Source organism: Calonectris borealis, chromosome 5, assembly GCF_964195595.1.
Source record: "Calonectris borealis chromosome 5, bCalBor7.hap1.2, whole genome shotgun sequence".
Taxonomy (NCBI): domain Eukaryota; kingdom Metazoa; phylum Chordata; class Aves; order Procellariiformes; family Procellariidae; genus Calonectris; species Calonectris borealis.
The window spans coordinates 34,031,419-34,045,327 of record NC_134316.1 but is presented as its reverse complement, the minus strand read 5'-3'; the positions used below and the strand labels follow the sequence as shown (position 1 = coordinate 34,045,327).

Here is a 13,909-nt window from a genome sequence, read left to right as displayed (position 1 = left end):
ACTCTTATCAGGGGTGAATTTTACTGGCTCAGGACATTGGCGTTGTGGCAAGGAAAGTTCTTGAATTACTGCTTTTTTCTAAATGATACGTCTTTGATTAATTATTGATGAATGGTTGCTACATAATTGCTAAATTATTAAATTGCTCTCATGTCCCACTGTTTCCTATACACCAGGAGCCCTAGCTTTTTACACTAAAGAATTTATTGGCAACTTGCCAAATCTCAGGGGCTGTTCACACTCTCCTTAGAATTTATTAATAGAATGGTAAATGCATATTATGGTTATAATTGTCTGTACTTCTGTCTCTGCTAATAGACAATAAGAAAATATTTAGTCATTTGTATGCTTGCCTTAGAAGTTGATGAGTACTTCTTGATGTAGAGAGCGTTTCTGTAACTATAGAGAATTTACTAAGTGTAACAATTTCTGTCTGGGAACAAAGTCTTCACTTGAAATAGGAAGCACTAGAATTCATATCTTTGATTACAAAACTTAAATGAGAAAGTCAGCTTTAATCCTTGTGTTTCATTCCCAAGGTAGGAAGAGACTGTTCTTTGGGTAATGTTTGGGCTGGTCATTTATATACCTTGTGTCTCATTATGTATTTGAGTTAAGATTAATTTTGTGTAGTCTAGAAGATGTTTTCATCATATATTTCTTTTGGATTTTGAATTAGACTTACACTTTTAGTTAAGTGCAATTGGTAAATTTGCTGTTTTCTGTCTCACCTGAACTGGAAGGCAGATTTAGCTATCATAAAATTTAGAGTATAAGCTGTCATATTGTTATGAATGTAACATCCAACTTGCAAAACAAAATAATTGGTCTTCAAAAAATGTTAATATTCTAAATGACTAAAAGGCAAAATTCTGATGTCATTGATGACATTTGAAAAATATTGCTGACTTTGTTAAATGAACATTAAGAATCTGCTCTGAGGTGCTGAATATCCTCAGTTCCTGTTGACATTAGTGGGAACTGAAAATCCTTTAGCACTTTGTATAATTGGTGTCAAGAATGATCTTGAAGCCAGTGACATTGAAAATGAGGATTTCCCACAACAAAGATAGGAAATAGTCTCACATCTTTTGAGTATTCAATGTTAATTGCCAATAATTATTCTAGGCACTGATGTTTACACGCAGAGCTACCAATTTTGAAAGTGACTTGTAAACAGTCACTCCTTGTATTCACTGTGGGAAGGTTACAGTTAGATCTTTTCTGGATTTCTTTCTTTCATTTTTTTAATAGTTTTGTTTAGGGTTTTTTGCAGTGGAAGCTACAACGAGGGGAAGAATAAAAGGTTTTGACTAACTGTTTTGTATGTTGTCCATTCTTATTGCATCAACATTAATTATTCTTGATGTATTTGTCCTATAGAAACCTTGTTGCCATTGTTGACAGTTGGAGTTCTCTTTTATGTCAGGAGTGTAATTTTTTAATGAGCACTTGATTAAAGGTTTTCTTCTGTTCCTTTTCTTTAAAAGAAAATGTGAAAGGAAAAATGAAAAATACCTTTCATAACAAGACATTGAAAAATGATTTAATATATGTTCCAAAATATATTTATATTTTACACCACCAGACAACTAAACGGTCACACAGGGCATTACCAAGGTATTGTTTTTTCAGAGCATTTATACTTTTCTCCAAAATAAAGGCTGAAGAGGATTCAGCCCTTTTGTTTAATTAACAGAATTTTAAATTTAAAATGTGATCTTCGATTTTATGAAAACATTCAAGTTCCATCTATTTCATTTTCTTATTTCACACCTAATTTTGAATTATTTTTTTTTTTTAGCTAAGATGATGGCTGAAGTCGAAAACACTCTTTGAAGTTTTAAAATAAAAAACTTTGAAAGAGAACTGTAAAGTAACACAAACTATACATTCAGCTTCAACAATAAAAATGCAGTATCATTTGAATATATCAAATAGCCTTGCCACACAAATATTCTGGTAACCATATAAAATATTGAACCTTCAATGTAAGAATAACCCAGTCTCATGCTTGCCTAAAAATAGGCAAACAACAGATTTGGGATTATTTTCTAGCCCCCAGACAGACTTTTTCTAACCATCTCCTACATGTTGTGGAGAACTTCATTGCTACTTCGACCGCAGAAGCATCATGGGTGGGCATCTGTTCCTCAAAGGAAAAGCATAAGGGGCTTAAATAAATATTTCCAATAGTAACATTGGTGTTTGCAATGGAACTGAGGACTGCAGTTCAGCTTCTCGTGAACTACTTCAAGCAGAATGTTAATGCTTGCTTAATGTAAAAAAACTGGACAAGACTTGGCTTGAAGCAGCTAGTGCTGGGACACTTTAGAAGGTGATATAATCTGCTGATGAGATTAATTTCTCCTGCAGAAAAAGGGAGGGTGTCCCCATGCTCAGGCATGGTACAGATGCTTGATTACTACCTATCAGTACCATACATTAATACAGAATTACAGTGAACTATTCAGCAGTTGTGCATTCCTTACTCCAGCAAAAGAACTTTGATTCCGGCTCCACAGCTGCTCATTTATAAAGGAGGGAATGATTAAGATAGTCATGTCTCTTATTTTGAATGTATTGGTTTATGTAGTTAAGTGTTTTCGTGGGATATCCAGAGCTTCAGGAATATTCATAAATGTATATTTTGATTTAGAAAGTATATTCAGGACAATTGATAAAGGAAACAGCATGTTGCTACCTCTTTAGATCTTGCTTTAGCTTTTTGCTTTTGACTTCGAAAACTCTCGGTGGTTCTATTTGTTAGATTTTTTTGAAAGAATGGATATTTACCAAAATATAGAACGCAGTTGTTGAATCTGTTGCCAAAAATTGTGTTCATTGTATACTTCTATGTGAAGTGCTACTTCTTGTGTTGATTTACAGTACAAGTTTCTCACAGAAGTGAACTATCTATGCTAAAGAAAGACAAATACAGGACTCTGAACAACCTTTCATGGCCACTGGGGAAGAATGACTAGGAATTCATTCATTTATCTGAATATTACAGTGCCAGTTCTACTTAAAATATAACACATTGGTAATTTTTAGATCATTGTAATATGCATATGAAGAAATCAAGAACCCTCTGTATGATATTTGGGTTTTTTCAGCCTTGTAATGGGTAGTCTTTTAGAAAGTGCACACTGAAATTTTTAGCAAAATATATTTAATAGGCTGCTTTAACGTAATACTTATGTATTTTAATTTCCCTTTTGTGTTAGCTTTCTGAGAAATATGGAGTCCATGTTTGCGGAGAAGGTGGAGAATATGAAACATTCACTCTGGACTGCCCTCTGTTTAAGAAGAAAATAGTTGTGTAAGGAACAGTTTCTTCCATTTCCTTATATTAAAGCAATGGGAACATATTCACATTTAGCTTGAGGCAACTTTTGTTGGCAGAGGTAAAACATGTCCTCTAAGTTCACAAACACTCACTTTGTGTAACACTGGCAAAGTCTTCTGAAAACCTAAATCAATATCTGACAAGGCGAGGCCTTCATAGAGGGCTATAAACTTTTTAGACATTTGCACTTTCGTTTACTTGCTGATTATGGCCTGCAGTAAAACTGGTACCTACACACTGACACTTTTATCCTTTCATGAAGTGCGAATTGCCTGTAATATTTATCTTTCATTACAGCTACATTTGATAAACTGCCACATCAGTAGCCTGTGGGTTCCATTAACTGTGTGTATATGTGTGTGTGTGTGTTTTAAGTTTAGCAGCTGAGAATGATAACGATAAACATTTTTCTTCAATTATTAGAGGATATTTTAAATACAAACTTTGCATGAATCCATCTCATTTACATGGAGTAGTTTATTCCTTTGACATAAATTGCTAAAATCTGTGTAGTGGGATATGGAAAATATTTGTGTCTTGATGCGAGTTTCTTATTAGTCTGTTAAATAGCTAAGCCTGCTTGCTTCGAGTGACATGTTTTGACTGCTGTTCCTTTTCTTAGCCAAGTAAACAGACTAGTAATCATGTATTGGTGATACTCGGTCATCTTAGGGAAGGTCAAGATTATAGAACATATAGACAGGATTAAGGCTTTCATGGTGAAGGTCTATTTGTTTCATTTTTCTGTAAGACTGGGATCTGTCCGTATAAGGAACAGAGAACCAAGAGCTGTTAACTCTTTTTCATTGCATGGCATTTGGGAGAAGAAGAGCAATAGACAAACTGGTAAAAGGGATAGCAGCTGCTCTAGCAGATGCCTGCTGAACTATTGGTTGACTGGAAAATATGTCCTCTGAACTTAAAAACTAGATAATTTGAGTCTGGAGATACTTCCATGCAGGAAAGCTATGGAATTCTTCAGTAAGAAGAAGATTCAGAAAGTAACAATGTAGAATCTTTAAACTGGATTTAAGTTCATGGATGGAATTATGAATGTATGGGCCAGGAAGTGAGACTCTTGGAGAAGATTCTCTGAGGGCAACCAGGTACTAGGTAGAAGCCGTAGGTTGTGAGCCAACCTGCTGACTAGTAGGAGTTGGAAAGTTATGCAGAAAGTTAGAATAAAATGTGTATGATGCTTGGGTACATCTTATCACAAATAAATTTGGGGACAAAGGACAGAACTCCCCAATATGCCATCAGACAGAATCAGTTCAGTCTCTTCTAGCAAAAAGGAAAATATTGTGAAATCATTTTTGCATTTAAAATCTGTTAGGATTTCTATTAAACTGACAAATTCTTATCAATTCCACTAGGTGTCAGAGGCAGAATTTTGTGAAACTTTGTCATTTAGAGTAATACTAGCCATTATCAGACAAATGTGGCCTATTCAGTGTTTATATTGCAACACTTGGAACAAAAAGTATACTTTTTGTATATAGAAGGATAGCTAGATTTTAACTGAGAAATTAAATGTGCTTGTATCAGTTTTTGCACTTAAATGTGTTTGGCTGGTCATTTTCATTCTTTCTACTTATTTTGAGGCTTCTTATGTTACTGATTAAATCTGGGAGTTCATTGGAATTGGATGTATAATTTCCCAGTGCTCCTTTTCAAAGCTCTCTTTGCATGGATACAACAGATTGGAGAAAACCATGTCAAAATTCATGAGAAATTCTTGGTTGGTATAGTGTGGAGAGTTGGGTTTTGGGGTTTTTTTGCGTAGAATTTGAGGAACACTTTTAGGAAGGTATATTGTGCCCTTGGTTTGGAATCAACCAAATACCACTTTAAGTAGGAATATCTTTTAATATATTCTAAATGTTATTCTGGCTATCAGTGGTTTAATGACCATTCAAGCAACTAGGAAAAGCTAAAACAGAGGTGGTCTGGGTGAGTTGTCTTTATTTCTATTGGCAACACTCCAAATAATAATAAAAGTTAACAATAAATGCACAAAAAATACAGGAAAAGACAAATATATAAATCAGTGGGTATTTAATAATAAATATATGGCACAGCAGATTGTTAAATAGTTACTCAACTACTTCTAAATATACATTTCCGTAATGGAAACTGCATAGCTACACTGGCATTGTGTGTCTCTGGCTTGATTAGCCCTGCTTAGCTCTTACATTATTCATGTCATAAAGACATGCCTTTTGAGGGGCCATTCATGTGAAATCTATTACTTTATGAACTTCTAAAGAAAAATATTTTGTAGTTTCTTTGTCATGAAATAAGTTACAAGTTTGTTTATTTTGTGCTTTTCATTCTTGCTTTTCATGTGCACTGAATCTAAACAGACTTTGTAATCATGTTGTTAACTATGCTAGTACAGTTTCCAAATGTTTAGATAGCCATGGTTCTGGTATACATCCTGATACAATTTTTGAAGCTTAAGTGGAGTTGTAAGAATTAAAATTTAGAGGTTAAAACCTGTCAGGATTTTCAAGGTCCCTAAATTCCTGAACTCCGCCAAGAGGTATTCCTGGAGAAAGTTTCTGAGAAAGACGTTGAAGATTACTTTTGCCTCCAAAACAGGTGTGATGGATTAACCTTGGCTGGCTGCCAGGTGCCCACCAAGCTGCTCTCACTCCCCCTCCTCAGCAAGACGGGGAGAAAATAAGATGAAAAAGCTTGTAGGTCAAGATAAGAACAGGATGATGGCTTACCAATTACTGTCATGGGCAAACCAGACTCAACTTGGGGAAAATTAATTTAATTTATTGCCAAAAATAGATTATTGCCGTAAAATAGAGTAGGATAGTGAAAAACAAAGACAAAACTAAAACACCTTCTCTCCCCACCCCGTTCTTCCCAGGCTTAACTTCACTCCTTTGTTCCTGACTCTTCTGCATCCTCCCCACTGAGCAGTGCAAGGGGATGGGAAATGGGGGCTGCGGTGAGTTCATAACACTGCGTCTCTGCTGCTCCCTTCTTTTCACAGTTTTCCCCTTCTCCAGCCTGAGTCTGTCCATGGATTACAGTCCTTCACGAACTGCTACTTTCCCACAGGGCAGTTCTTCAAGAACTGCTCCAGCGCAGGTCCTTTACGTGGGGTACAGTCCTTCAGGAACAGACTGCTCCAGCGCAGGTCCCCTATGGGCCACAGTTTCTATCAGAAAACCTGCTCCTGCATGGGCTTCTCTCCACTGGCGGCAGTTCCTGCCAGGAGCCTGCTCCAGCATGGGGTTCTCCACAGGCTGCAGGAGGATATCTGCTCTGATGTGGTCCTCCATGAGCTGCAGGGGAACAACCTACTTCACCATGGTCTTTTCCACAGGCTTCATGGAATCTCTGCCCTGGCACTTGGAGAACCTCCTCCCACTCCTTCTTCACTGACCATGGTGTCAGGGGGCTGTTTCTCTCATGTTTTTCTCACTCCTGTCACAGCTGCTGCACAGCATTTTTACCCTTTTAAAAATATGTTATCACAGAGGCACCGCCAGTGTTGCTGATTGATAAGCTCAGAACCCCTGTTCTCCTCTCATAGAGGCCACCCCTGCAGACCACCCCCCCCCACCAAAACCTTGCCACGTAAACCCAATACAATGGGAGAAAATCTAATACGCCTGTCATTTATAACACTACTTTTGGGTAGTGTTTTCACTGGTCAATGTTTTTGTCACGTGAAACTTGTGACAAAATATGTTTCCACAGTATTTCCTTTGAAAAAGAAGGAAATCTGCTAGTTCAGGAAAAGAAAAATATAGAATCATAGAATCATAAAGGTTGGAAAAGACCTCTAAGACCATCGAGTCCAACCGTCAACCCAACACCACCATGCCCACTAAACCATGACCCTAAGCGCCACATCTACACGTCTTTTAAATACTTCCAGGGATGGTGACTCAATCACTTCCCTGAGCAGCCTCTTCCAAGGCTTGACAACCCTTTCAGTGAAGAAATTTTTCTTAATATCCAGTCTAAACCTTCCCTGGCGCAACTTGAAGCCATTTCCTCTTGTCCTATCACTTGTTACTTGGGAGAAGAGACCAACACCCACCTCGCTACAACCTCCTTTCAGGTAGTTGTACAGAGCGATAAGGTCTCCCCTCAGCTTTCTTTTCTCTAGACTAAACAACCCCAGTTCCCTCAGCTGCTTCTCATAAGACTTTTTCTCCAGACCCTTCACCAGCTTTGTTGCCCTTCTCTGGACATGCTCCAGTGCCTCAATGTCTGTCTTGTAGTGAGGGGCCCAAAACTGATACAGCCTTGATGTGTTACTTGCTATGGAGAAATGGGAGTCTCTTTAAGGTAAAATTATATGATGAATTTTGCTTTTGAATATTAGGTTGTATTCTTGCCATTCTTCTCAATCTTCATTAAAAAATTATGCTCAGTATTTGAGAGGTACCAAGCATTTCCTGTCCTCCTTTATACTGGTATTTAAAATGCAATTGATTGACACCTCTTCAAATCATAAAGATATATTTCTCATCTATGTGAATGCCATCTAATGTCTACTTTTATGATAAAGGCCCATTGATATTTATGGAACACAGAATGGTTTGATTTTTTTGGGGGGTAAATTGGCATATTTGAAATATTTGGGAAGTATAATTTTGCATTTATATACCTTACCATTAGCTCTGTGTTTAGGTTTGTAATTCTAGGTTTGGAGTTAAAAGCAAATCTGTAAACATGAAAAAATAATCATGTGCCGAGAGCACTGATTGTACTCTCAGACTTGCTCTAACTTGCTCTATTTGTCCTGTGAAAACGTTACAGAGTGTTTTAAAATGATTAGATATTTCCTAGATCTTCAAGGAGACTTGAGAGATCAGATGATTATGATTTCAAAAAATAGATAATTCGGACAGTTTTTCAACTATTCTTCATTGTTTTCCAAAGTCTTCTGAAAATGTTCCTTAACAAAATTCCTCTGTTTCTGTCATAATCAAACATGAACCACCTTATGTAGTCATGTTCCTACTCAAAAATCAGACTTCCAGCATGAAATGGCCTCTATATAATTATTGGGGTCTCTCAAATCACTGTTTTTCATTTTAGTATCTGCTTTTCATGTGGCTTTGGTTTTTTTTTTTTACTATTTCCAGTTTGCATGGGTTTTGTGTGGCATTACTAGAAAACTGTCTATCTCATCTCATTGAATACTGTGAAGGTATCAAGGGCACTGTGGTTTCAAGAAAATTATCTGTATGTCCTTAGCCTTACTTATAACAATTTTCAGATTTTCTTGTACTGTGTCTGAGTTTCTCTTATGTTTTCTTTGAGTTTCTCACCTTCTGATGTTTGTTTCCTAGAGCTACCTTTTTCTTAAGTAGTAAAACCATGCAGATGGATATAACAGATACTGCCTCTTGTGAATCAAAGTGTGACAGATTGTGTCTGTAAAAACGAAAACTAAAATTAACTAATTTGAATGAGCACACAGAAAGTTTATCATTGTTACCAACACATTTGGCATTAAAAACTTGTGTCTAGTAGTCTTCAGTATCAGATGCAAGATGGTCGAATCAGTCAGTTTCTCGGCGTGAAATACTGTATGTTGTTAATACTTCAAGAACTAATCCCTGCAGCATTAATCAAGAAGAATGGGCTTTTAAAAAAATCTCCTGTTGATGAATTTAAAAGATTGCTTTACATATTAGTGTCTAGAATGTAAAACACAATGTCATTTATGCTTTCATAGACTACAGCTAACTGAATCTCTCAATACTGGTCTGGAAGTATAGTTTATTCCTTTTGAAAATTGAAAATTAGTGAAGATAATGTGTTGTTCAACGATATGATTTTGTATAGCAAACTGTTTTTTTCTTAATATATATGAAAACTAAATAAGAAATTAGTAGATTTTTCAATGAGTTACCTTGGAGTCTGTGTTATACAGCAACTAAGTAATGTCTATATGTAAAATTATATACTAACATTTGATGCTAAGAATTTTGTATTTCAGAGATTCAGCCAAGGTGGTTGTGCATTCGGCTGATGCATTTGCACCTGTGGCCTACCTTCATTTTTTAAAATTACACCTGGAGAATAAGGCAAGTAGATTGCAAATGTTTTCTTCCTTTAAAGCTCTATGCATGCTTTCTATTTTTATGTTGCTTTGTCACAGTTTGGAGTGAACCTACATATTCTCATGTGGGTGTACTTTCAAATAACAATGTACATATTTAGTTGAATTTCAGAACTTACCATAAGGAAAAACTCAACACAAATGCTTCCTTGTGTCAAATGAATGAATGGAGGTAGTATATTTGTGTAACATTTTTCATCTTGAAACCTCAAGGTGCTCAGCCAACGTGGTTCAGTCAAGCACGCGTGTAACCTGTGTAGTACAGCTAGCCCCACTGTGGAACACAGCTGTGTTAGGAAACTGTATGAGCAGTGTTGGTTTGCTGGGAGGTGGCATCTCTGTTTGCTCTTTCTGATGTAAAGTGGATGATTTAAAAACTTGCTGACCTGCAAGTGCTTGAGTTTTAAACATTCTGTTTTTTGTTTTATCTTTTCTATATGAAAGATACATCAAATCATGTAGAGGAGATTATCCTGGTCAAAGATCTTAAAGGAATCATTAGTAGTTTGCTAGGATTCATTCTCTTAGCTTATGATTCCATGGCAGCAGCAGAACAGGAATAGGAACTCTAGTGGTTTAAATATTGCAGACTTTTATGTGAGCAGAGCTAAGAAGGTCAAAACAGAAGTTATTTTTCTTAGTATTTGTCATCACATTTCTATTTTTCTTTTCATTATTTTACGGGTAAAATGATGTTTTTTTTCCTCCTGAACTCTGTAAGGCTTGTATTTTGTTGAAGAGAGTGCCTCATGATCTTCCTACTACTGTTGCAGTCACCTTTTTATAGGTCTTCCTACTTCTTTCTACGCTTTTAAGATCACTAAATCTCTTCTAGGTGCAGGGATTGTTATAGAATATTGGTATTTTACATTTCACGTTTCTCGAGCGTCTACATTTCCTGAATTTCTTTCAGTAGATCATGCCTTTTTTTTTTTCCCCTCTTTTTTAATTTTATTGTTCCAAACAGATAAAGTACCAGAACATTTTTCTTCCATGATGGCCTCATTCTTGCCTTGGAAAGTAAATTGTATTTCATCCTGTCAATTTCTAGTTTGGGATTTCTTTCAAAAATAAAACATTAAATATTTGTGTGGGAGACTGTGAAAAGGATATCAACTATGTGAAGCAAAACCAAATAGGCTGAATAAAGGAAAATTTGGGAGCGGGGCATGGTGAGGAAAAGTGATAATATATTAATATTTCTTTGGGGGCACTGACTTTATTGCTCATGGCAAACTTGATGCTAAAATGCACCATACATCACTACAATGTGACAGGCTAGGGAAAATGAAAAACACAAAGCTTTACATAAATCAGGAAAAAAATCATATTAAAATGCATAACATTTTATATAAGAATCAAGATTTTACTTTTATCTATTCAGAAGCTCTTTTCCCCTTCTTATGTAGATGTTTTAGATTTGGTTAAAGCCTCACAGTTTCAAGCAGTGTTGTAGTAAATCATATTTCAAATCCATTGTAGACAAAGCTGTCACACTCTCAAAGGAGTAAGGTTTACAGAACCTTGCTCTGGATTTTGGTATATAAGCTCATGTCTTGTAGTTAAAAGGAAAATAGTCTGTTTTCTGCAGTGGTTCTCTCATAAGGAAAAGCAGTCTTTTGGCTATAGATTATTTTATGTCACGATAAAATAAGCTAGGTTTTCAAGAAGTTATGAATATGGAGAACCAGTCAGTCTTTCAGAGCATAACTTGTTACTAAGTTAGCACAGTTTAACTGCATAATGATAAAGAGATGCCTTCAAGATCTGTAGTATTGTACTTTTTCTCACTATTTGGTGTTTACAAGCCCTACACAAAAATTTAAGTATCAGTTAGTAATTCAGCACTTAAAAGCCAATCCTACAATAACAAATCACTGGAGGGAAAAACTGCTTTAGAAGGAGAACTAATTTTAGTTTCAGGCTTTCAAGGGATTACTGAAAATTGGGCAAAAAGTACTCCATTATGAACAATGTGTAAAAGTAGCCACTTGTGTAAGCACTTTGTAGAAACCATTAATAGACTGCAGAGTGATGTGTAATTCTAATAAGTATTATGACATCAGTTTTGTTACCATTTCAACTGAGAGATATACATATTTTTAACTTTTATGTATATTCATTTTATCTTCGTTATGTGCCACAGGTGTTAATTTTACATTCTTTGAATTTTCTTTTGTAATCATTGTGCAATTATAGCTAGTGTACCTTAGTCTCTGCTGTCTTTCCTCCTCTATCATGCATTTTCTTCAGCTAAATCTCTTCATGTTTAACTACAAAGCCTGTGTAGAAATTTGTTTTAGATTGTTTCTGGCAGCAAAATGAGCCCTTGTGCCTGGGGGAAGATAACATTTTACTCACTGTTCTGGTTTAATACACTACTGTGCAACTTCAAGATATGTTTTTGCATAATAATTGAAGCTTTTTTTTAACACACCCTCTTTTCTTTCATTACCGGTGATACAGAAAAGGCTAAAGAGATAATAAATATAAGGTTTTATTATTAAAACATTATTAAAAGTTTGGTAAACACAGCTTAAGATAACTTTTTGTAGGCATTTTACAAAAACGTTAAGAATAAATAATAATGCTAATAAAATACTACTGCTCAAAATTCAGCAATGTCTTATTCACTTCATGGTAAAAAACAAGGTCACCACTGTGATGTGCGTAATACAGATACCTAGCTTCATCAATATTTTACTTTGCCAATAAGACTGTCACTTTGTACATTTAAAACGTAGAATGTTTTTTGTTGAGGGGGAGGCAATTTCTGAAGCATATTCCAGAATCTTTCAATCAAGTATATCGGCTTTTGTATTTAATACAAATTTAAATTTGAATATTTTCAATTAGGAAAAAATGTGAAACAACTGTGAAACAAATTTTTTTACTTTGACAGCACAAGGAACTTGCAAAACATTTTTATTTTCCCCATATTATACTATTCTGTTTCTCTGTTAAATTGTGTTGGCTTTTGAATGATCAGAATCAGAAATTAAAGCTGTTGGAGCTTCTGCTGATGTCAACATACGTCTGATGACCTTACTGAACATATTAGCCATCATTCATGCTTTAAGGTTTGCTCTTTCCCACATGCAATAATGAATAGTTCGTTCCCCGAGTTCCAGTGAGTAGGAGCACACATAAATCGAACAATACAAACTGTGAAACTGCAGCCCCTTAACTTAGGGATAGTCCAGATTTAGAGGGAGTCATATAGTTTTCTTTCTACAGTGGCAGAAGAAAGGAGCCTGTTTGCTTGTAAGAGATACAGGAATCATGCCTGCTGCTGCTCTTTCTTGTAGCATACTATTGCATTATATTTACCTATCATAAATTGATACTGTGAGGCTTATTTGTTTTCCTGTTTGTAAAAGATCTTGACCTATTTGGGTGGAACACATTTCAGAAGTGCAAGCAGTTATGCCCCTGTTAAACATCAGCAAATCTATTTCACAGGTCAATTTGGAGATGATTTTAAAAACACTTGTAAAAGTTAGAAAAGCTATTTGGGAGATATTTACATGCCTTGTGTGCTAAAGGAGCATGATCCTGCAGGTTAGATTTGATTTAACTTTGTAACTGATTTCTGCCCAGTTCCTTCTGGCCTGAATTATTTTAGTTAATCTCCACTTAGGACTTTAGATGTAGAATCAGCCTTTAAGTGAGTGATGTCAGGGGGAACAGGAAGGAATTACAAGTTGCAAAATATGTTTTGTTGGTGGCATTGTGGGTGGCATTTTTTGAATACTTTGAATGATACTTCTCCTAGGTAACCTTTAGTTTCCCTTCTGCATCATAAGAATATAGATAACCCTTGTAGTTATGTTTTCAAAACTTTGTAACAAATACTGCAAAATTTTTTTGTACACTGATTTATTTCAAACACTAAGATAATAAAGAAAGAATTTTCTTTCCTACTCCATTTGATTGCAGATTCAGTCCAGTTCTCTGAGAAAAGAGAATTTTTTGTTTTCTTTTCATAATGAAGAGACTTTATTTGAAAGCCTTTCATAGTAAAGGACTTTCTTTCCTATGTGTCTGTGTATTGTACTTGAAATACTGCAAGGAGATGTATGTGGTCTCTCTCATTATATTTATTTCAAGGAGTTTTGTTATCAAGGTACACCACAAAGAATAAAGAGATTATCATAGTCTTTCCTTATGTCTTCTGAGCTCTCTGCCCCACTGTATTCTTGTTGCTGCTCAGTGGGAGAACTATCACTTTTGGAATTGTGTTATGATAGGTTTTTATACCAGTTTCTGTAGTGGAGAATGTAAGCTTTTTAAGGCAATCTGTTGTTTTCATAAAAGACCACTGCATGGAATTTCAGCTATATCAGTCAAAGTCCTAGCTCCAAGGCTTTTTCAACAGGAGAATTTGGATCTTGGAACACTCGTGCATTTGCTTAACTTCATTCTGAGCGCACTTGCATCAATGACATGAGTTA

At 35.6% G+C, this 13,909-nt stretch overlaps 1 protein-coding gene across 1 annotated transcript in view; it reads left to right on the top strand.

Moving 5' to 3' along the window:
- Window positions 1–13,909, top strand: part of DPH6 (diphthamine biosynthesis 6) — a 214,549-nt gene that overhangs the window by 67,243 nt on the left and 133,397 nt on the right. Inside the window, exons 7-8 of the mRNA XM_075151761.1 lie at window positions 3,228–3,322; window positions 9,333–9,420. Of these exons, the coding sequence (XP_075007862.1) occupies window positions 3,228–3,322; window positions 9,333–9,420 (183 nt within the window). The remainder of the gene's footprint in view (window positions 1–3,227; window positions 3,323–9,332; window positions 9,421–13,909) is intronic.